The sequence below is a fragment of the Jaculus jaculus genome, chromosome 3 (genome assembly GCF_020740685.1).
Source record: "Jaculus jaculus isolate mJacJac1 chromosome 3, mJacJac1.mat.Y.cur, whole genome shotgun sequence".
NCBI classification, from domain to species: Eukaryota; Metazoa; Chordata; class Mammalia; order Rodentia; family Dipodidae; genus Jaculus; species Jaculus jaculus.
This window is the reverse complement of record NC_059104.1, coordinates 151,852,421-151,877,942: the sequence shown is the minus strand read 5'-3', so window position 1 is coordinate 151,877,942 and position 25,522 is coordinate 151,852,421. Positions and strand designations below refer to the sequence as shown.

General features: G+C 39.9%; 1 protein-coding gene across 5 annotated transcripts in view; it reads right to left on the bottom strand.

The window, feature by feature from the left end:
• Positions 1-25,522, bottom strand: part of Adamtsl3 (ADAMTS like 3) — a 336,164-nt gene that overhangs the window by 209,267 nt on the left and 101,375 nt on the right. For all 5 annotated transcript variants that reach the window (XM_045145013.1, XM_045145012.1, XM_045145015.1 and 2 more), the window contains exon 4: positions 7,746-7,873. In XM_045145013.1, the coding sequence (XP_045000948.1) occupies positions 7,746-7,873 (128 nt within the window). The remainder of the gene's footprint in view (positions 1-7,745; positions 7,874-25,522) is intronic.

Here is a 25,522-nt window from a genome sequence, read left to right as displayed (position 1 = left end):
ATGCCTTGCAATGTAAGTACAGTTTGATGGACTATTCAGGTCAGAGGTGAAAGTCTTGAATGCAATAAGAACTATGGACTGTGAGGTTTGGCTTATGAGGGTGAGAAAGAGCTTTGCCTGGACTAGGCTAGAAGCAGTTTGTGTGAGAGTCTTGCTGTTATGAACATGTCCTGAGAACTTGTGCAGTGTTGCTCTGCATAGAAACAGACTGGTGAACGTGGAGGGATAAGGCATATAAATGAAATCTTTGGGTTGAAACTTTGGCCTATTCAGCTGTAATTATATGAGATTACAACCTTTGAGATGAGGTCAGCTGGCCTGCATTGGGGCAACAGATAGAATGTAGACTCTTTTTAAGGGACCCAAGTGCTCAAGGAGTGTCCTGTTCTTCAAAGTCGGCTTTATCCCCCTTGGATTAAAAAATTGGTACCCCACCTGGTATTATGGAGTGTAAAAAATGCAGGAAAGAGATAGTCATTGAATTTGTAACATGGTCTTGTGTTTTGGAAATGGGCAGTGTGAAGCAGGTTTGCTGGATGCCTGCATGGAGACCCAGTGGAGCTGAGAAGATGAGCCATTGGTTGCAGTGGAGAGCCAGTGGAGATACTAGGACCATGAGAAGGCTGTTAAGGAAAGTTTCCAGCCCTGATGAATTCTTCCAGGACTGTGAGCAGCCTAGCTGGTGGGGCAGAATTGGAACTCCAGAGACTTGTTGCTGGCTAGAATTATCAGGCTTGGAGACTTGTCACTGAATACAGCTGTTGGACTTGGATCTACAGAGTTTGGTGTTTGCCCTGTTTAAATCTTGTATTGGTTAATATTTTTTTTGCTATGTCCAGTGCCATCTTTTGCAGTGCGAGTTTTATTCTGTGCCATTATGAGGCTTTGGGGGGATTTTTTTGGTATTTTGGCTCAGGTAAAAGACCTTGGATTATTGGGATGCTATGGGGTTTGGGCTGCAGGGATGGCTTAGTGGTTATGGCATTTGCCTGCAAAGCCAAAGGACCCAGTTTCAATTCCCTAGGATCCAAGTTAGCCAGATGTACAAGGGGACACATGCTTCTGGAGTTCATTTGCAGTGGCTAGAGGCCCTGGTGCACCCATTCATTTTCTCCCTCTCTCTCTCTCTCTCTCTCTCCCCCTCTTTCTCTGTCAAATGAGTAAATAAATAAATAAAGCATTTCTAAAAACTATGGGGACTTTTAAAGTTGGAATGAATGTATTATATTTTATATCATGTATAGATATCAGTTTATGGGAGCCAGGGATAGAATGTGGTGGTTTGATTCAGGTGTTCCCCATAAACTTAGGTGTTCTGAATGCTAGGTTCCCAGCTCATGGAGATTTGGGAATTGATGCCTCTTGGAGGCAGTGTATTGTTGGGGGTGGGCTTATGTCTGCCAGTGTCCCCTTGCCGGTGTTTGGCACACTCTCCTGTACCTGATGTCCACTCTTTGCTCATGCCATAATTTTCCCCTGCCATCATGGAGCTTCCCCCTCAAGTCTGTAAGCCAAAATAAACCTCTTGTTTTTCCCCACAAGCTGCTTTTGGTTAGGTGATTTCTACCAGCAATGGGAACCTGACTGCAACAACAGGGAATGCTAATTTCTTTAAAAAGTGTTTTAGAAAAAGTAATTATAAATTCAGAGGTATTTTCTTTCACACTTTAATTCATGTAAAGAAACACAATTTAAGAAAAAGAAATTTATTATCAAACAGAAAGACCATTACTCAGTGATATCCCATGGCTATCTCAGGCTTGCTGCAAAGTCCACATAATCATGGTTTTTACTCAAGCTGCCTGCTATGTCCAGGAGCCATTCACTAGAAACCCGAACCTAAAAATCTAAATCTGAAGGGTAAAGATCTGCATTATAAATCCCTCTAAAACTGTCTCAAAGTGATATGGAAAACAAAACTTTGTATTTTCAGAATTGTCAAGCTATAAAGCAGTAGTTTGAATTTGTTCCTTTTTCAATAACCTCTCTGGTGAACCTACTATGTACCAGAATATAAATATAAAGATATAAGGACATTAGTGTTCAACCACTTTACAAACCAGTGGTAAAGATTTTGAAACTCGACCATCTGGCCACCATGTTTAGCATTCTGTTTCACATCATCCAATCTCACACACACTAAACCCACTGGCTCGCCACTATTGATGTGGCATGCTTTGGTTACACTTTAGTATGAAAATGAATGGCTACTTTATGAAACAGGCATAAAAATGAAATGCAAGTTATTTTAAAGTTAAGGACATGGGAGTCCTAATTCCCCAAGCAGGAACCTGCCAGCTTATTCTGGAAATAATTCCTTTGGCCCAAAGCAACTGAGCTGCAAAAAAAAAAAAATACTTGCAAGATTTTAATATCATTGTAATTAATATATGCAAGGGCTAATGGTTATCCACAGTATATGAAAATTCAAGAACATCATTTCACAATTATGTATTTTCAAGCCATTACAACATTCAAAGCACCCTGAATCTAAAGATTTTTAAAGTCATAAATTTATGAATATATAAAAAACACATGCTGATTCCACATGAGAATACATTTAAAACATTAATAAAAATTCCCTGGAGCATATAGCACTATAATTTATTATATTCATTTGGTGACATATTGACTCAAACACTAGTGTCATAAAGACTGAGAAGCTTATGTTTCGAAGAATAACAATATATTAATTTTAAAAATAGTGGTTAAGTTAAACCTGTTTCCCATGGTTGGCACTTGTCTAGAGCATCAAGTCTCAAATTTCCGCAGGAGAAAGAGACTCTCTGGCTGGTGCTTGGTTTGTGGTGACTCCAGAATTCAACTGTAATCAAATCCGAAATAGCCTCATCCCAAAATAAATAAACAAACACAATAGCCACACTCATCTCTTACTTAAATCACACCTTTGAAGGGGCACATTGATAACAGAAACCACTGCCATGTTCTCTAAAAGCCTTGTGGTGACTTTTTGTTTGGTTTTATATGTAATCACATCCACATTCTTCTTCCAAGAAAAACTGACCACAAGTGCTCAATATTTATGAAGTTTTAATAAATCTCTATGGCTGTTCAAGGATAAAGCGAACTGATAAGCCTTCCAAGGGAAATACGTTTCCTCCTTGAAATCTCAGTGTACTTTCAAAACTGCAGTGAAAGTCCTTGACGCTGGAATGAGCTGGTAATGAGTGAGACCAAAAGGTGGGCAGCAGAAATGCTTGAATTAGTTAAAAACCTGCTACCCGTCTCTCAAATGCATCTAATTCTATTTTTAGACAAGAAAATGACATGACTGTCTGTCTCTTAGGCATGGAGCAAGTGAATGTGAAAGAGGCCTGGCCTCTTGCCAAGCTCAAAAGAGAAAAGCTTTGAGAACATATTATTCTCTCAACTTGAAAAAAATATATACATATAATATGTATACATATTACACATATATGCACATATTTTAAACACACATATAGACATATAGCTTCTGATGTTTTCCAGACTTGTGTATTTGCTCACATTAGATGAATTCACAGAGACAACAAATTTAAAGGTTCCAAGGCCTAAAAGCAAATTTTAGCATACAAGCTAAGATTTGAAATTAAAATAGAACCACTAGTCCTAAAAAACTATATAAGTCTTGAAAACATTGTATGTTTAAAATATGAGAAGGATAAATAAATATTACTTCATAAATAAAAGAGGTACCTGAATAAAGTCTCAAGCTGCAGAAACTTACAGGTTTTGAGTTCAACTTGATAAGGGAACATGTGTGCCTTTTCTCATAGGATTTTTCTTTATCTGGGCATTGTTTTTGAGGGCCTCCATGTGGTAGATATAACTTTAACTCACTGTCATGACTGTACTATAATCCAATTTGTAAATATCCTACCATTTATTTGTGAAGTCTGAATTTTTAGCTACAATTTGTGAGTTATTTTTTAATATACATTTAATATATTTTGTTTTTATTTATTTAATTGAGAGAAAGAGGCATATAGAAAGAATGGGTGCACCAGGGCCTCTAGACACTGCAAATGAACTCTAGACATATGGGCCACCTTGTGCATCTGATTTACGTGGGTCCTAGGGAATCAAACCTGGGTCCTTTGGCTTTGCAGGCAAGCACCTTAGCTGCTAAGGCACCTTTCCAGTCCTGAATTATTTTTAACCAATGAATTTCTCTAGATGTTGAAGATTTCAGCTGGTTCCCAACATATACACTATAGTTTAAATATATCGCTTTGAAGTGAGAACTCCCGTCCTGTTACCATAGTGTGATCTTCAGTTTCTCTGGGAAATGCATCTGAGGGGATAGGTGCACTATGGGCATGCATGGCTTCCCTAATGACAGAACTGACAGGCTCCTCTGAAACAGAGACTACACTTTCATCATTTTTAGTGTGTGAAGGTTCTCATTTTGCAAATATGTAGGTCAGTGTTTGGCCTTTTAAAACCTTAAATTTCCTGAGCTTGGGGATTTAGCTCAGCTGATGAACACTTGGCCAGCAAGCACAAGGCCATGGGTTCGGTCCCCAGCACCAGGAAAAGAAACCTTGAAACATTTTCCCAATCTGAAGATTATGAGTAACTCATCCTATTATTTTGGTCTATGCATGTTTCTCTTTGCTGACTGACTTTTAAATCCTGAGCCAGACATACTGTACTGGACTAAACTCATCTTGTTCACGATGCACAACTATACAACTATTTTTACATAGTCCTGAATGCTATTTGATAATAGTTAATTAATAATTTTTACATTTATACTCTTAAGATACATTGGTCATTAATTTTCATTTTTTTGTATAGTCTTTCTCTGGTTTTGGTATAAGCCATACATTTGTACATTTATACATTTATAAAATGAACTAAATTGTGTCCCCTTTTATTTTATGGAAGCTATTCTATAAATCTTTATAAATTCTTCTTTAAATGTTTGGTGGAATTTGTCAGTGAGGAAATGAGGGGCTGGGAATATGGCCCAGTGGATACAGGCATGGGGGCCTGACAGGGTCTGAGAATGTCTGAGTTTGATTCATCAGCATCTATGTAAATAGCTGGGCATGGCCACACATGCCTGAAACCCCAGTCATGTGGGGGAGGCTGAGACCAGAGAATTGCTGAGACTCACTGTACATGGTCAGCCAATGTGGCTGAAAATGCCAGCTCTGATGAGAGGCTCTCTCAGGGAATCATATGGATGAGAGAGAGAGGAAGACATCTGGCATTCTCTTCTAGCTTACACACACACACACACACACACACACACACACAGAATGTACCCATCTGCACACACACCACACCACACATATGCAAATAAAAGTGTCTGTGCTTTGGTCAAATTTTATATTACAAATTCATTTTGTTTAATAATTATGGTGCTATTCAAAGACCAAAGAATGTTAAGTCCTGATGCAACAGAGGGATTCCTAGAAACAATTCAGTTTACCCTGCAGAACTCAGCAAAGGCTGCAGAAGTAATACTTCAGACACTTGTGACAGATCAATAAATCTCAGGTCAAAAACATCAGCATTGGGTATCATCTGTACTACTTAGACCCAAGTCCCTTCCCTTCTGCCACAAAAGACTGTGCTGTTATCTCCAGAGGTAAAACAGACATCATTGAGAGAAAACTGAGTCTTCTATTGAAAACAGGGAGCCATGCTTCATGTTCCATTTGTTTCCTAAGTTCTGGAAAATTTCAAGGAACAAAAATTATGAAAGAGAGAAGTATGTTGCAAGAGAGTTGGAAATTAAGTTTCAGGAATAAATCTCTCAGGAAGCAGAGAAAATGGACAGAGAGGAGAAGATTATCTGAATAATAGAATTTCCATCCATAATGAATAAGTAAACATACAAAATGGGATAAATCATCAAAGAAGCAATGCAAGACTTAAAGGGAATGCTTTCCTAGAGAAACAGTCCACTGAATAGCTAACATAATGGGCAAAATAGACCTTCACCAAGACACAGCAGCTCTTCTACGTGTGTCTAATCAGGGGCTGGAGAGTTGACTTAGCAGTTAAGGCGCTTGCCTGTGAAGCCAAAGGACCCAGGTTCAATTCCTCAGGACCCGGGGACACATGTGTCTGCAGTTCATTTGCAGTGGCTAGAGGCCCTGGCATGCCCATTCTCTGTCTGTCTCCTTTCTCTCTCTCTCTCTCCCTCTTTCTCTCTCTCTCAATCCTTCTATCTCTCTCTCTCTCTCTTTCTCAATCTCTGCTTGCAAATAAATAAATAGCCAGCATTCAGGCTTGAAGAAAAAAAATAAAAACTTTTTTCAGGTGCCCAGGAAACTCTTGAAGGAGGATGCACTCTATAACAATGAGAGGCAGCTGCCTGTAAAACTGGGTTCTGTTGTCTAGTCATTTGCTTAAGGTTAGTGCTCAGTGTCAGAACTTGCTCTGGAGGAGGCTTTTCCAGTGCATCTAGTAGCCTTGGAATGTCTTCCTGGGGTGGACTTCTGAGTCCTCCTTCTCAAAGGCCATTTTGCTCTCTCTCATTTGTCTTGTTTTTCCCTGTTTCAAGAGAACTTGAGGACAGAGTTCATATTTAATGTATCATAAAACAATGACCTCAAAAACAATCAGTGTATGCTGACTAAAGATATGTGGGATTTTAAAAATGAGCTCATCTTGGCAGTGACCACTGGGAGAAGTCAAAACTCACCAAAGTGCTGAGAAGAAGTGACAGTGGAGTGTTCACACTAAATGAGACATCTTTATCACACCTTGTACGGTGCAGAGACCATTGCTGAAGAGGTGGCAGAAAAGAACATAGGGCCAAAGGAGAAGGAGGAGTGCTCACAATGCTGTCTCCCAGACACAAAGGGGCCTGGATATCCATGACCTCACAGTGGCTGATGCTACTTACATAAGGCCTGCATAGCAGGAGGAAAACAAAGGATGACATCAAAGTAGAAGAGAGTGGGCTGGAGAGATGGCTTAGTGGTTAAGCTCTTGCCTGTGAAGCCTAAGGACCCCGGTTCGAGGCTCCATTCCCCAGGACCCCCGTTAGCACAAGAGGGCGCACGCGTCTGGAGTTCGTTTGCAGTGGCTGGAGGCCCTGGTGCACCCATTCTCTCTCTCTCTCTCTCTCTCTCTCTCTCTCTCTCTCTCTGCCTTTCTCTCTTCGTCTGTCTCTCTCAAATAAACAAATAAAAATAAACAAAAAAAAGTAGAACAGAGCGTAGTTGGAAAGAAGAAAAGGATTTAGTGGTGGAGGAATTTGGGAGGGGGAAAAGGGAGAGTCGTGAGAGGAGATTATGATCATGGTAAATTGTCTTATATTTATGAGAGTTGTCAATGAAAGGTTAAAACATGAATATAAGCTCATCTTATATCTTAACAAATATCGTTTAACACAAACATCTCGAAAAGGTGAAAACAGAACGCACATTACCTGCTTAATCAATGAGAAGTGAACAGGAAGGGAATTACAACTGTGGTCTCTCAAGGACGGAATCCAGAAAACATGACCTTTCGTGCCAAATTCTGACAGCATTGAGCCAGTGATTTAACTTGCCAGGCCTTCCCTTTCACAAAGCCAAAGTATCTGGGGACTCCTGTGAACATCATGTGGACAGGATACCACGATACCATTCCAAGGAGGCCCATTTCTACTTATGTATGGTAACTTGAGATCAACTAATGTTTACCTATAATGAAAGATTCCAAAGCCAAGTCTTCTCCCCTCCTTCTCAACCCTGAGGCCCTGACACCCCCCAACACAGGGGGTCTGAGCCACCACTGACCTTCCAGTCAGACATCTCCGCAGAGAATAGGAGGCTCCGCCCCCGCAGGTCCTGGAGCAGTCACTCCACTCGCCCCAAGCGTCCCAGTTGCCATCTTTTTCTTCATCAGAACGAACGTTTCTTGAGGTCTACGTGTGAAAAACAACAACAAAAAATCATCCAAAATAGAAGGTCACATACTGCCCAATTCTATTTACATAAGGCGTCTGCAGAAGTCCAACTCTTTGAAGAGACCAGTAGAACTCTGACTTCCAGGATTTGGGAACAGAGACAGGAAGCTCAGGGGATGGACATGCACCATGAGAACTTACTGAGCTCTGGGGCTCTCACCCTTGTGTTTACAGTTAACAAAACTGCATGGTCTACTGCAAACTTGTGAAGGAATTAGATCTCATCTTACTTTGCTTGTTTGTTTGGTTGGTTTTTCGAGGTAGGGTCTCACTCTACGCCAGGCTGACCTGGAATTCACTATGTAGTCTCAGGATGGCCTCGAACTCATGGAGATCCTCCTACCTCTGCCTCCAAGTGCTGGGATTGAAGGCATGCGCCACCATGCCAGGCATCTTATATATTTTTAACATTTAAAAAAGTAAAAGGAAGCTGGGTGTGGTGGGTGCACGCTTCTAATCCCAGCACTGGAGAGGCAGAGGTAGGACAATTGCCTTAATTTCAGGCCACCTGAGACTACAGAGTGAATTCCAGGTCAGCCTGGGCTACAGCGATACCCTACCTTGAAAAACCAAAAAACAAACAAAAAAAAAAGTATAAGAAGGGAAATTGTCTCAAGTATGAATTGACAGCAATAAGTAATCACATGTATCATTTTTAAATTTTTTTTTATCTTAGAGAGACAGAGAGAGTGAGAGAGAGAATTGGCCCCAGGGCCTCAGCCACTGTAATGGAACTCCAGATGCTTGCGCCCCCTAATGGGCTTGTATGAACTTGTGCTTGCCTCACCTTTGTGCATCTGGCTTATAAGGTGTCTGGAGAGTCCAATGTGGGTCCTTAAGCATCTCAGGCAAATGCCTTAACCACTAAGCTCTCTCTCCAGCCTTCAAATTTTTTTCTCATGAGTTTTTTAATTATCAGTGCACATTAATTATACAAAGTAATGAGTTTTGTTGTTACATTTTCATACATGCATATAAACACTTAAATCATATCTATTAATTATTAATAATAATTCAAAAGTAGACTAGAAATAGATAAAAAATAAGATATTTTTGAGAAAGGGTCTCACTATGAAAATCAGATAACCTCTACTTCATGACTATTTTGCCTCAGTCTCCCAAATACCAGTATTTAATGGTTTTTAAAACTTATGTAAAACATGCCAAAATGAAATCCAGATATAATACTAAGTAAAACATTAAAATCACAAGAGTCAAGTATAGTGGCACACACCCTTAATCCCAGCACTCCAGAGGCAGAGGTAGGAGGATCACCATGAGTTCAAGGCCACCCTGAGACTGCATAGTTAATTCCAGGTCAGCCTGAGCCAGAGTGAGACCCTACCTCAAAAAAAAAAAACCCCAAAAACATAAGAGAAAAAATATATCACATAGATATGGACCATCACATAGAGTTAGCATAGGAAAGACTATCCTATACATCTCTACAAACATACAAACATAAAGGAAAAGGCTGATAGCTTTAATATCATTAAAGTAAAACACGGGGCCAGAGAGATGGCTCAGTCTGTAAAGTGTTTGCTGTGCAAGTATGAGAGCAAGGGTTTGGATTCCCAGCACCCATATTAACCCCAGTGCTTGGAAGCAAGGACAGGGTATCCCTGGGGTGAGTTGGCTGGCTATCCTAGCTGAATCTTGATTCCAGTTAGAATTATCGCAATAGATAAGGGGGAGAGTAATCAAGAAAGTCACCCTATGTCAGCCTCTGGCCTTCACATAAACATGCATGCACAAATGTGAGCATATACACACACAAGAACACCACACACACACACACACACACACACACAAAATAAATAAATAAATAAAAACATAAGTAAGGGGGTAAGGGGCTAGAGAGATGTCTTAGCAGTTAAGGCACTTGTCTGCAAAGCCAAAGGAGCCAGGTTCAATTCCCCAGGGCCCACATAAGCCAGATGTACAAGGTAGCACATCTAGAGTTTGTTTGCAGCAGCTGGAGGCCCTGGTGTGTCTATTCTCTCTCTCTTTCTCTCTTTCTCTCCCTCTCAAATACATAAAAAACTAAAATTAAAAAAAAACATAAGTAAATACACAAAATATTTCCTATTTTTAGATAAAGTTATAGTTTAATGAACACACACAAATGTAGTAACAGTACAAGTATATGGACCAAAAAGAAACATGTCCAATTGCCTCCAGAAATAGAAGAGGGGGCCTGGGAACCAGAGTCATTGAAGGAAGTCATGAAAAGAATGGCCATGCTTGTTTTATTTTCCCCTAACCTCTACAAAAATGTCTGAAACAAATATGCCAAAATGGTAAATGATTAGTGTCTGAACTTTCATGGCTTTTGAGATTTCTTTCTTAAAAACATTTTAGGGCAAAATGCAATCAATCATTAGATAACAATATGCACATGTAAGCCTAAATCATTCTTAGCACAGGTAAATTTGTCCATGCATAGAGAAAGCAGTGAGAGAGGGCAAGGACTTGGCATGATTCATGTCTGTGATTTTTACTTTTGTCTCTCTACATCTTGTAGCATCTTTCTAAAGATAAAACCCATATTGTCTTAAATTAAAAACAAGCAAGAAGAAGAAAAACACATCCTCTTGGCCTCTAGAAAAGTTAAAGTCAGACAGAATTTAATAGGTAAATTATAAGTTAGAGAATGGTAAAGGTTTTGAAGGGAACCGTGGCACAGTCATAAACTGCAACATGTGACAGAGTTAGATATTGTACAGGTTTCCTTAAGCCCTTAAGCAAGTGACCTCATCCAGCCAAAAAAAAAAAAAAAAAAAAATTAAATTAAGAAAGGGATCTGTAGAAAAGACCTTCAAAACTGAAATGAAAAAATAATGACTGGAAGCAAAGAAGGGTTTTCCAATAATTTTCACTCAAATCTCGCCGGTCAGCAGGTCTGATGGCTTCTTGCCAAGCTACCTATTTATAGCACTATAAGCAGTCCTATAGAGCAGTGTTTCAGTCATAGTTGAGTAAAAGGAAAGGATAAATATCTGGCGAGTGATCAAATCTGTCATCAGGAATGGGAGCTAATTAAACCCACACTATTTACTGTTCTAATTAGACCACTGTTCAGTTCGATTTTCTGCCCTAAATGTCACCAAATATAACTGCAACCTGTCTATACCCTAGCATAAAATATAAAATTTTAATTCATAAAAAACACAATAACGAGTTTAATGCATTCATCTGGACTTCTAGGTGGGGTTAGTCCAAATCATTTAGGTAAAAGTTTAAAATATACACAGCTGAAATTGATTTTTCATTTTGTCACTTGATATACCAATAGGCTGAATGTGAAAAGTTGAAAAACATCATCATATATATTTTTAAATGAAAGTTGAGAGTTCTTTGCAATATTGCTTTAATTAGTTTTTATTCCCACCATTCCATCTATTATGTTTATAGTTAGAATCAGGTTTCTTTCCATAACTTCTCCACCTTTACTTAGAAAAAAATGTCTTGATGCTAAAATAATTAAAATAGGCATGTTATAAAATGCAAGTATTTGTTTTTGCTGATTGGATCCATCAGATATTCTTCCCCTTTAGAAAGCAGAAAGGAAATGGCGTAACACGGAGTCCTTGAGTTTTCTCCTCTCCTTTACCATTAAGATGGCTGGATTTCACTTGGAAACCCCCATGTCACATTTCCACAGCCTGTTTTCCTGCAGTAATGACCCTGATTTTATCCACTTCTCTTTCTCTTTTGTTCTCCCTTATACTTCCCTAGATTCTTCCTCCCTCTAGAGCAGCTGACAGTGATCCACTTCTGTGAATATCCTTCTAGACCTTTCCCAAAGTCTCCAAAATCTAACATCACATTATGTCTTCTGGTTTCCCAGCAATTTCACAAGCATGTTCTATTTCTGTGCACAATTAAGCTTGCAAATGCTTAATCATCAAAGGCAGTGTACAGAACATAGCACCATACTTAAAAAGACCATAGACTGATATGCTGTCCCTATAAGTAGGTCTCTTTTGCGAAATTTCTCTCCCTGCATTCCTTCCTGCTCCTTCCCTCCCTTCTTTCCTCTCTTCATTCTGCTCTTTCTCTCCTTTCTTCTCTCCCTTTGTCTCTTTTTAACTTCCTTCCTTCCCTCCTTTACTTCCTTCCCTCTCTGCTTTTCTTCCCTTCTTTCATTCCTTCCCTCTCTCTTTTTCCCTCCCTCTCTTCCATCTTTCTTCCTATTTCAGCTATAACATTTATTGGAATTCCCAATAGAGGCAGTATTAATAATGGTTACAGTTATTTAGATAAGTTGTTAACATTTGTAAAATCTCATCAATTAAACAGAAGTGACATCGTTACCTAAACAGTATTTAAATACCATAACAGAAAAAGTAAATGACACAGAATCTCAACAAATATAGCTGGTGAATGTGTGATAAAAGAGAGCAATTGTTGTTCATAAAAATGTCTTTTCCCAAACAATGATGGCAGAGACAGCTGTCTTCCATTGGTGCTTACGTAAGACTTAACATTAATCACCAGTGAATCTCCTCTTGTTGCTCTTGGCTCAGAAGGCCAGCTTGTTGAGGTCTGCCTGGACCCTGATCCTAGCTAGCATCCATCTGTGAGCCGCTCTGCTCAGCTTTGTAGAATCCATGTGTTCACCCAAGTCACTAATAAACGTGCTGGACCATCTCCCTGATCGGACAGAATTCCATTAATGCACGTTTCTGTTTTTGTTAAAATACTAAGCAGACCACAAGATCAAGTATGCAGCTAACTAAATGGACACAGGATCTGTGAACATAGTTTTGCGTCACAATATGAATGTAAAATCATACCAATCACTCTCGTCAAATGTCCGAAGAGAGTTGTGGAGAGAAGAAAACAGCCTTTGAGAGGAATGGCTCAGGCCATGTGGAGACTGCTCCTGGGCTGTGTGGTGGGCAGCTGGCCTTTGAGAGAAGGATGCAGCAACCTCCCTGTGACCAACCTCAGACCTGAACCCCAGTGGCCATAAAAATGGAACTGACTGATACCTGCTCCATCTTTGGCATCCTAGTGAACCAGATAGAACAGTTTCATGTTTATCAGTTGGGAACCACTGTTGCCAATCCCCCCTTTTGAAACATCTCTTTATGCTTTCTTAAGAGATTATTTAAACTCCATGTGAATTCTACGTTACAAAGTAAATTGGTATCTGAACCAATTTAAGCTTAATTCAACCCACACCATGTCACTCTGTGCCCCTGTGGTAAAACCTGGACAAAGGCCAGAAGCATACCATCTTCCCTACAGAAGACACTGTTTATGCGTGGAGAGAGTCTTGCAGGCGGGCCCTTTCCTTTCATCTTCTGTAAACTTCTCCACAGCCCTTTGGGTGAATGTTCCCAGTCCTGTTTTTATGCGTCAACAACTGTGACTTTGCAAACCATGCACATCCAAAGAATGAGGGGCCCAGGAAGAACCCCTTGTGACTTGTCCCAGACAAATCCTGTTTTCCTCATGGACATCTGTGTGTTTTCACCACTGACACTCTACTTCCCTTCCTGACCAGGAATCCAGTCAAATACAGCAGCCAAGCCATCATCACTCACAGCTAGCATTTCACATCTTGGATCTCATCCATCTGCTGCTGGGATCTGCTTGACTGCAACATATTTTTGATATCTCAATGAAGCCTTTCCCTGCCCCTTTATTGCAAGTGGACTACAATGATTTTCAAGGGTATCTCGTTTATCTAGGTTATTTTGTGAGGAATGTGCATTGCTGGCGGGCATTTGTGAGCTCAGATGCATCCGCTGGTGGTCTCACACCACATACACAGATATCAAAGTTCAAAGCTCAGTGCTGGGTGTCCTGGGAGGACAAGCAGCTCTCAAGTCTGTGAGCAGCAGAGAAGAGAGGTAAAAGGACATAGTTACTGTCAACCAATCCTTAACTGTCAAGAGCAAGAGACACAAGAAATCCAGAGCAAGAAGGGACTAGAATGAGAGCTGTTCTTACAGCCCAGATTATCAGAGCAGGCAACACTCCTTTCTATAGAACACAGCAGTTCTGCAATGACCACGTCCCTCATATTATCTCCTATAGGGTTCACGTGGTTTCTTCCTTTTTGCTCATCTTTATTTCTTAACTGTTAATAAATCACAAAAAAACATGGACTTCTCTCTTTTTGCCAGTCACAAATTTCTAGTATTATACAACAAATCCGATTAGTGTGGGCAATACAACATGAGTTCTTTTGTTTTACAGAGAAAGAAAAAAAAAAACCACAGGCAAACCAATAAAAACATTCAAATAAACAGTGTGCACTCTGTTGTTTGCTTTAAGCTATCAGGAGTAAAGATCTAGGAAATCATATTTTCCAAGTACAATTCTAGCTAGGGAATATGTTGGATGACAAATTTAAGAAATGATATTGTTTACTCATTATATAATCTTGGCAAAAACCCAGAAGATTGTAGAAGCAAGTATGTTCACAATCTCATAAAGTCTCAAGTATTGCTTTACCCTCTTGGATCACCAGACATAAATCAAATCATAAAGTATTTCCCTGACAAGTTCTTAAACCCACGACTTATAATGACTATACAGTTCTACCAGTCTTGCTAAAACGTAAGTAATTAAACACAGGCTTCACATATAAGGTCACTTATTGGAAATGCTATATTAACAGCTCCATATTAAAAACAACCCCAAATAAAATGAGTTCCAGTGGGATATTACTTCCCAGACATCAAATAAAGGTTCATTCCAATGTTCCCACAAAGGTTATTTGAGGAGATCCCAAACCACTTAGATTTTGTTAACAGTAGATACATTCTTTCAGGTTAATACTACCTTAAGTTCTTGAACAACAAAAATATAAAAATATGAATTTGACAAATGACTTAAAAATGTCACTCATGCTGTCACAGAGACTCAACAATTCAGTTCAACCTGGATGTATTAAACACCAGCGTTTCTAAAGCAGTATGGTAGGTGCTATGGAGAAATGCCCCATACGTCCATCCATTCTTCCCTCTGCTAAAACTCATTTCCCTGAGAGTCTAGGCCCTCGGGGATTTGCTCTAGCCTTTCTAGTCAGTGGGTGGCTGATTATCTTACCATGCCTTTAGAGGACTTCCCTTTTGCTAATTCCTCAGGACACGAATCACACTTCTAAGCTTCCCATAGCCTGTTCTACCATATTCTCCAGCTCCATTTCTCACAGTTTCTGCTCATGCCATATCTCATACCCTAAGCACAACACTTTTCTCATTATCTCCCCATTAGGAAATTTTCCAAGACCTACATAAGGCACATTTTATTTACATGTTTATGTGTTTGTTTATTTTAGCAGCAAAGGGATTGAATCCATGGGCATGATCAAGTATTCTGCCATTACAACTGCACTCCCAGACCCGGAGGGACATTTTCCAAACATGCAATTGAGGAAGAAGTGAATACTGTATGAGGAAACCATGAGGGCTGGGCAGCACCCTGGGCTGGAATCAGCCAGACTCCACGAATCCAAGAATTCCCATGTTTCTGTATAAAGGGCTCGCTGGGGGAGCTAAGACCTTTGATGTGAAAGCACATCCCATGCAATCCAAAGACAGAGCTAGGAAACAGACACACCTAGCTTCTCCTCTCCAAGCCCTTGTGATGCTCCCCACTGGCCAAAGTCACCAGGAGCTAGAGGATAAAGGGACGCTAATGCTGTCCACACAGGTTAGTGTCTCAGTGTGTGCAGCACAGGGTGGGGAAGGGTGGAGAGTAGAGGTGGAGGGCAAAGCGAAGCTTCCAGCATAGTCATTTATCCCTTCACTGGAAAATTTTTAAGCAGAGGGAGTGACTTGGACAGATTATGTTTTGGAAAAATTCCTCTGGCAGTCAGGAGTGTGGGCAACATTGGACTGAGCCGAACCTTACTTCAGAGAATGCAGCTGAAAGGCCACTGAACTAGTGCATGCAAGAGCCCAGAGCCCAGACTCGATGCCAGTCACATCATCCATTCAGAGCAGTAGGACACAAATGTGATATCTGAAGGTGCTGAAACCAACAGGACCTGGCAACTGACCACGTGCAGGGGACAGCAGGTGCTAGGCTGCCTCCTAGGCATACTTGTTAAGCAGCACATGCTGATCTCATTCAGGCTCCACAGCCATCCCCAAATCCACCTTGGGGAGGATTCTAGTGCCCTTCTGTCCTAAATGTGTACAGAGAACAGTTACTTCAGAAGCAGCCCAAAATAAATAAATAACGAATTGGCCATTCCCTATAGGTCTGATATACAAAACATTGTGCCAATGATTTTTTTAAAGAAATTATTTGACTAAGATTTAAACAAATCAACATATTGCATAAAAATCTAAATTTTTTGACTCCTGAGGAAAACAAAAGAAAAAAATTCTACTTAGGATTTGCATCACAGCATGGCAATAATTTAAAGTAAGTGTGGCTACCCAGTTTTAATGGGCATGTGCCCCCCAGGTGGAATGAAACCCTGAGAAACTTCATATCTACTTAGGAAACTACTGAGCAATAGTACACTATTGAATGAGAAGTTAGGTTTAGGGAACAAAGAGAAGAAACATGATTGAAGATCATTGCTGGTGAGATGTAGCCATTACGGAAATAGTGTGATGGCTCCTCAAATGAGCCAAGGTATGGACTGGAGGGATGGCTCAGTGGTTCAGAGCATTTCCTGTACATATATGAGGAGGTCTGGAAGTCTGCTCCAGTTCTATACCCAGGACCCACATAAATATCTGGGCATGGCCACACACTTCTGTAACCTTTGTCCCAAGGGGAACAGAGACCCCAAAATTGACAGAGCTCAGAGAAAAAAAAATCAAGCAACACAGGCTCAAATAGGAACAGGTAGAAAACTGATGAAACAGGACACCTGGTGGTCCACGCCAGCAATCATAGAAGAGTGCATGGAACATAGAAGGTCACATACATATGTACATATGTACACAGCCCCTCACATACCACATCTCACAGAAACACACACACACAAGCCAAATAAGAAGATTCAACATATAATTACCATATGATTCAGAAATTCCACTTCTGAGCATAAATCTTTCAAAATTGAAAGCAGGGACTCAAACAGATATTTATGCACCCATTTTCAGAAAAGCATTATTTACAATAGTCAAAGAAGGAGGAAAAAAGATAAATGTCTATCAACAAATGAATTAATAAGCAATATATTATATCTACACACACACACATATATAGATATATAGGGAGAGTAGAATATTATTCAGCTTTGAAAAGAATGAATTGTGGCATATGATATAACAGATGATTTTTGAAGACTGTCTGCTCATTGAAATAAGTCACATCCAAAAGGACAAATATATCTGACTCCATTTAGGAAGTACCTACAGTCATTGCATCCAGAGATACAGTAGAACAGTGATCACTAGGGGTAGGGGTGAAGAGAAAATGGAGAATTTTATTTACTTATTTATTTGAGAGAGAGGAAGAGAGAGAGAGAGAGAGAGAAAGAGAAAGAAAGAACAGATAGAGAGAAAAAGAGAATGGGCATGCCAGGGCCTCCAGCCACTGCAAATGAACTCCAGATGCATGTGCCCTCTTGTGCATCTGGCTTACGTGGGCCCAGAGGAATTGAACCAGAGTCCTTAGGTTTCATAGGCAAATGCCTTAACCACTAAGCCATTTCCCCAGCCCCCAAAATTGAGAAATTTTGTTTAATAGGAATAGTTTCAATTTTGCATGATAAAAAGTTCTATATATGGATACTGTTGATAGTTGCACAACAACATGAATGTAATAGATATGCCATAAAGCCAAGGATATAAAAATGGTTAAAATGGTACACTTTGCTATGTATATTTTCACACACACACACACACACACACACACACACACACACAAATATAGGAAATACCAACATTTTCAAAGATATAAAAAAGCAACCCTCAGGAAATGGAAACTTTCTTTTTAAAAGTTGGTGATGAAATCCAAATATCCAGGAGATGATTCAAATTTTTAGAAATAGGATTATAAAAGTCATGTAAAAATACTGCTGGTGAGTGCTTAATCCATTTAAATACTAAACCTTGAATAAACCACAGGAAAATTAGGGTTATAGAACAGTGCACATCCTATATTAAATTAGTACACATAACATGACTAATTAAAATTAGAAGGAGGGGCTGGAGAGATGGCTTAGTGGCTAAGGTGCTTGCCTGCAAAGCCTAGGAACTCATGTTCAAGTCTCCAGGTCCCACAGAGCCAGATGCACAGTGGCACAAGCACACAATGTCACACACACAAGGAGGTGCTGCGTCTGGAGTTTATTTACAGCAGGCTGAAGGTCCTGGAGCACCCATTCTCTCTCTCTGCCCCCACCTCTCTCTCAAAATAAAACAATAAAAAGAAATCATAAGAAGAATAGAAGAAAGCTTCAAGGAAGGCAAGTAATATTAAGATTTAAACATGAATTTTTAAAACAAAATGACTCCAACCTACTAATGTTATATGATCCTTTCTCATGCACTTAGAGATATCTGTGAGGAAATAATATATTCTACTGTGGTGGAGCATTTAGTTCAAGTTCAGAAAATCCTTCCATTTCTCTTTATTTCTGTATTAAATTCACACAAAATTAAATAATTTAAATTTTAAAGAGGATGCAGCAATGTAATTGCATTTTTACAGAACTGTATCTATCGATCCTGTCCAAAGACTTATTCATGTACATGTGTGAAAATATTTAGAATATTGAAGATATAAACTTCTGGTAATTTCTTGAGTGGGATGGTAGATGGGTTTATAGTTTTTTTGATACTTTTTCTGAATTGCTGGATTTACCAAATAATAAGTTTAATGTTTAAAAGTGTTTACTTATTCTAATATATAAATCAATACAACTCAAGTCCAAGTGGTCATCCTATGATGCCTTAAAAAAAAGGGGGGGCAATTCAGTGTCTCACTGACAAATGGCCGCCAAGAAGTCTGCACCAGTGGCTGGTACCCTTGAGAGCAGTATTTATGGAAACTGCCTTGGGTATCTCAAGGCTGATGGAACAAGACCTGAAGCCAGATGCTACAGATTATTAACTTCCAGCCCTACACATGTGGGCGAACATTCTCAAATGGTGTTTCTCAGCTGGTTGTTTTGTTCCCTGAGGAACACTTGGAGATGTCTGGAGACAATTTTTTTTTTTCAACTGGAACAAGGAGGTTGCTGCTAGAATTAACTGATAGTGGCTAGAGATTCTAACAAACATACTACTTCCTCCAGGAGAGCCACTTCACAAATAAGAATTATGTACCCCAAAGTGTCAAAAGTGGTGAGGGCGAGGAGTCCATTCTAGAAGGATGCGTGTTCACACATTGAGCCTCTTCTCTCGTAATGATTTAAATATTTTTTAAACAGATGCAACAGCCACACACCATCACCATCTTTGGCCTTCAGATGAGGTTATGACAATGCAAAGCACTTAGCTTTCACTCAGCTTATCACACAGGAGGGAAGGAGACCCTACAGACAGAGAATGCTTTTCACCATGACCAAACAGACTCTGTCAAATGCTTTCTATACATTCTTGCCCTCCATTAACAACCACAAAGTACTCTTATGAAGTTCCTAATTCCAACATACCTCAAACCATATCCAAGGCATTCATATTTGACAATCCACAATGGGCTTTTCTTTCCAAGGGGGAGAAAGAAAAAAAAAAAAAAACAGGCATAGCTTTTCGAGTTTAATGATACCAAGGTTTTTGTTTTTTAATTCTTTCTTGACTTTTCCTCATGATTTATTTTCATTCATGGTTAGCCATTTTCACATAGAAAAACATGAGGTTTTGTGCCAACAACTCATCAAGAATATTACCCAGACCACATTTTAGGGGCATAGGCTCTAAACAAACTCCCACAAGAAATATGATTTGACATTTACTAAAGTAAGCCAAGAAAGAAGCCAGCATTTTGTTTCCATCTCCTGCCTCTCGATCCGGGGTGGGCTGGAGGCCCTGTGAGCTCTGGGGTGCCCCTGGCTGACGTGTCATGCCAGGTGAAGGGAGAAACCCAGGACAGGGAATTCTGCATTCCCGAGACTGGTGGCACAATGAAGAAGAACTGACAGAAGAATCCAAATTTCTTGACTAAAAATGTTAAGTCGCCATGGTTAGATAACAATAGCTCACGTGGCTCGCCAGGATCTTTCAGGTTAAGCAAAGTTAAACCCTTCACTGACACTCATCGGACCCCTTTGAACAACTGTCCTCTGAAATCTGGTCACGTAGTTGGAAAATAAGGGAATCAGGCCCTAATTACTGATAGAACAGGGAAGGAAATTGACTTTCACCCTAGATACTTGGGATGCTTGGGAAAAGAGGCATTTGAGGTAAGCCTGGATGGAGGAATAATCTTTGCTAAACCCAAATAGTGAGTATATGACCCAATAATATATAATTTTGGAGCATAAAAAGGAAATATTTGTAAACTCATTGACTGTATGCAGAGAGAACTTCTAGAGAGCTGTAACATGCGAGCTAGATTTTTATCTACCTTTGCAATTTGACTTAAATTTAAACTAGTCACATTTTTAAAAATTTTTTTATTTATTTATTTGAGAGCGACAGACACAGAGAGAAAGACAGATAGAGGGAGGGAGAGAGAATGGGCGTGCCAGGGCTTCTAGCCTCTGCAAACGAACTCCAGACGCGTGCGCCCCCTTGTGCATCTGGCTAACGTGGGACCTGGGGAACCGAGCTTCGAACCGGGGTCCTTAGGCTTCACAGGCAAGCGCTTAACTGCTAAGCCATCTCTCCAGCCCAACTAGTCACATTTTATACACTTGTTATGAACATGGCTAAATGATACTGTATTGGTACAAACATAGAAAGTTTCTATGATTAAAGAAATGTCTTTTGGATACCAGTGGTATAAGTAACTGTTGCAGTTTGATGTGAAGTGTCCCCTGTAGCCTCATATGTTTTGAATACTTGGTTCACAGCTGGTAACAATTTGGGAAAGTTGTGGAACCTTTGGGAAATGGAACCTTGCTGGACAAGGTGTGTAAGTGGGGATGGACCTGGACATTTATTAGTCTAGCCCACTAGGCATTCAGAGCTAGCCCACTCAGCAGACTTCCTTTCTGTTGATGTGGAGATATAATGCCCAGTCTCCAGCCTGATACCTGTTCTGCCATGTTCTCTCTGCCATGATGAAACATCCCCTTGAGACTGTAAGCATAAATAAATCCTTTCCTCCCATAAGTAGCTTTTGGTCATGTATTTTGTCCAATGAGATGGTTACTGCTATAGTAATTGTTATAAATGTGGTCACAAAGTTGAAAGGGCAGTTAAGATAAGGGAGGGTACATGTATGTGTGTGTTTATGTAAACACACAAACCTGTGGGTATATAGCTATACATTAAATCAGTTATTTTTTTATTTAATTGTATTGTTGTGCTCAGCTCCACATTGCTGGAATAGACTTCCAAGGAGACACAGACTATGAGAGAAATGGGATTTATTCAAAGCTTGCAGATGCAGAGGAAGTTCCCTGACGGTGGAAGAAGCTGGCCCCCTTTCACAGAGCAGAGCAGAGAGAAATTCACCAGCAGCCTGCCAGCATCACAGCAAGCACAAACCCCACAGCAAAACATCAGGGGACCAGAAGCCAGAAAAGTTCCGACTTCTCTGTGTACCGTTAGGCTGGTCATCAGATCCAGAACAAGACACCTTAGGGCTGGATGCCAGGATCCGCCCACCCCCGCCCCCACCGCCCCAGTGACACTTCTTCCGGCCAGGCTGCTGCACATATAAGTTGCAAGCTTTAATAAACATCTGCGTCTGTGTGGCTAGCACATGTACCTTTAGTGAATTTTGAAAATACTCAGTATTAAATTCTTGAGAACATTAAAATTTTCAAAACCATCAGAAAATAAATTCAAGCAACTTGTGTTTTACATGGTGAAGTATTAAAAGTAAAAGAAAATATGGTTATATTAAGAAGTAGGAGCATGATAAAATAATGAATCAAGAAGCTAGAGGAAACACAAATCAAGGAATCTACTCTCCCTAGGAAATTTTTTTCAAATATTTATTTTATATTTATTTACTTATTTTTAGAGGGAAAGAGAGGGAGAGAGAGAGAGGGGGGGAGGGAGAGAAGGGATGTGCTAGGGACTCCAGACACTGCAAATAAATATCAGATGCATGCAGCATCTTGAGAATCTGGCTTACATGGGTACTGGGGAATCAAACCTGGGTCCTTAGGCTTTATGGGTAAGTGCCTTAAGCACAAAGCTATCTCTTCAGCCTCTCTTCTCAGAAATTATATTTTCTTGTATGCCATGTAACTGATTCCACTTTCTACAATGTTAAATTTGTTCTACATGACCTCTAATGAAATCTCAACGCTTATTGCATCATTTGTTTAGATCCTTCCTTCAGTTTATTTCAGTTATTCATTGAGACATAATATTTGTGCCTCTTTAGGGGCACTTTATGGTAACTGTATATATGCATACAATATGTAATAATCAAATCAAAGCACCAAGCATCCCTCTTTCCAATGATGACTCATTTTTATATCATGGGAGTTTTATACTCTTCTGATTATGTTCTGGTTATTAACTCACTTTGTTGTTTCAGACACTCCATATTTTTTCAGTTTAATTGATATCCAAACAAATGTTAATTAAAATATATTTTCCTCCTGCGCCTTCCTACCAGCCTTTCTTTGCCTTCTGAGTCTATAATTTTCTGATATGATACAGAGAATTTTCAAAATTTTAGTGCTAGTATTGTTTTGTTTTACTTCTCACAGAAGGAATAATCTATTCTAGGTTGGTATCTGTTGCCAAAACAGTGAAGTTTCTCATTAGGAGAGTAGATTCTTATCACTCACCTGGTTACTATGGGCAGTTTCCTTATATCTAGGGTTAGATAATAAGTAAGGAGTAGGTAGTTAATCAGGTTGGAAAGCACTCCCTCAACAGAGAATATCATTTCTGAAGTTTCACCTTTGTGTTTATTAACCATGTCATACCAATGCATAAAGTGTTCATGAACAGTTTTCTGTACATACCAGTCTCTAAACCCTACACAGTGAATCTCTCAAAGAGATGTCCACCTTCTGGAATAAACCCATGAACATTGGAAAAATTCTATATTGGTGAAAAGTATGAACACCTACAGATGTGTTCTTGATTTGTTCTCTCATGTGCTTGACTTATGGGGACCGGGGACTTCCTAGTCATGACCCCCACTGCCCAACAGACTCCAAACAGCGTCCATCTCTGTCAAAGCAACCATAAATTTGTCCTTGCCTCTAACCTACTATGCTTAACACTTGGTTAAGTTTATGTATCAGTGTTTATTTTTGTCTATTATAATCGAAATATCAAGTGTGTCATAATCTTGAAATTATATTCATCAGTGCCTCAAAGCTACAATCCAATTTCACCTAGTTGGCTTAGTCCACTACGTTTTCAACCTTCCATTCTGAGCTGCACAGTCACTTTCTCAGAGAAACCTCATCTGCTTCAGTCTGTAACGATAGAATCAACCACTTGACTAGCTAGTTAATGTCTGTCTTATTGACCTGACTTTAAGCTCCATAAAGTTTGGGTTTTCATCTGACTTTACCTGCTAGCATATCATGTCTTCCTTCACATTATAAATATTCTGATTAGATGTCTCTTATGACAGAAAGATATAAATTAATTTAACAAAAAAGCACATCTTGAGAGTTAATATTCTAAATAATATATGGATCTGGTGAAAAAGTCATATTTAGAGTCAATAAGCCATGGATTTAAAATTTCTCTAATATGGGGCTGAGGAGATGGCACAGGCATTAAAATCCTTGCCTCACAAGCACAAGAGCACAGGCTTGATCCCTAGAGTCCACATAAAAGCCAGGTATGCTTTTATGTGTACCTGGAATCCCAGGGCTAGAGGGGCAGAGAAAGGAGGATTCCTGGAGCTTGCTGGCCAGCTTGGTCTTGTTTAATCAGTGAGCTCCAGGCCAACGAGAGACCTTGTCTCAAAAATGGGTGAAGGGGGCTGGAGAGATGGCTTAGCAGTTAAGTGCTTGCCTGTAAAGCTAAGGACCCCGGTTCAAGGCTCAATTCCCCAGGACCCACGTTAGCCAGATGCACAAGGGGGCACGTGCGTCTGGAGTTCATTTGCAGTGGCTAGAGGCCCTGGCATGCCCATTCTCCCCCCCCCCCCTCTTTCTCTCCCTCTTTCTCTCTCTGTCACTCTCAAATAAATAATTAAAAATGAACAAAAAAAAAATTAGAAATGGGTGGAGGTCTGAAGAGATGGCTTAGCAATTAAGGCACTTGCCTGAAAAGCCTAAGGACCCATGTTCAACTTGTTCAACTCTCCAGATTCCACATAAGCCAAACACACAACGTGACCCAAGTGAGCAAGATCTCATATGCTCACAAGATGGTATGTACGTGTCTGGAGTTTGACTGAAGTGGCTAGAGGCCCTGGCACGCCAATTCTCTCTCTCTCTCTCTCTCTCTCTCTCTCTCTCTCTCTCTCTCTCACACACACACACACACACACACACAAACACACACATACACACATAAAAATGGCCAGTCTGTTGGGTTTGCCTCAAAAATAAATAAAGTGAGTGGACAATGTGCCTGAGGCTAACACCTGAGGTTGTTGTTGGCCTCCGCATGCACATCCCCACATATGTGCACACATATGCATACTTATACACACAGACACCAAAGAACTAACAAAGTAAAAGTTCTCCAATGCAAGGCTGGAGAGAGAGCTCCATGGTTAAAGGTCCTTTCTTACAAAGCTTGACAGCCCAGGTTTGATTCCTCAATACCTCCGTAAAGCCAGCTGCGCAAAGTAGCGCATGTATCTAGAATTCATTTGCAGTGCAGAGAGGCCCTGCCATATCCATATTCACTCTGTCTCTTTTCCTCAAATAAATAAATAATTGTTTTTCTTTAATTTTTTCTTTCTTTTTTTTTAAACAGAAAGAGACCAGAGTCCTGATCAGTGAGCATATCTCCCTTGTTTGGATCTTGTTTTTTTTCCCTACATTAGCTGTTGATTATGGGCCTGATAACACACTACAGCAGGGGAAGAAAATACATCTTCCTCAAGTCCTCAGTGAGTCTGGGCTCCAACAGGTTCATTTCTTACAGCCAGTGTTAATTTTCTTTTCATTACTATTTAAGAAGAAGCTTATGTGAAGACATTCCATCTCCTTGTAATAAGGAAAGCTAATTTTGTCTTCTGTGGAGCTGGGTCAAGTTACCGGATATGTTGTAATTGATTAAGAAACAAAATTGTAAGGCTTGTAATAGCTGATACACAGTTCTGGTTCAGCTTGAATCCATAATCCACTGGCTTCAAAATTTATGTGGAAATATGGGGATTTGGAAGGCCACTGAAGTAGAGGAATCAATTAACATACAAATATCCAAACCAAAGTTTCCAGAAGTCTGGTTTTACACTAAGCCAGCCTTCAACATCTTTCCTGAGGACACAATTTAAGGAATGCAAATGAACAGATAACTTTAACATAGAATCACAAATCCACAAATCGTGAGAGCTGGATAGGAGTTTTCAGCTAATCATTTGCACAGATGATAAAGCTGGTCCAAGAGGAAGTGCTTGGATGGG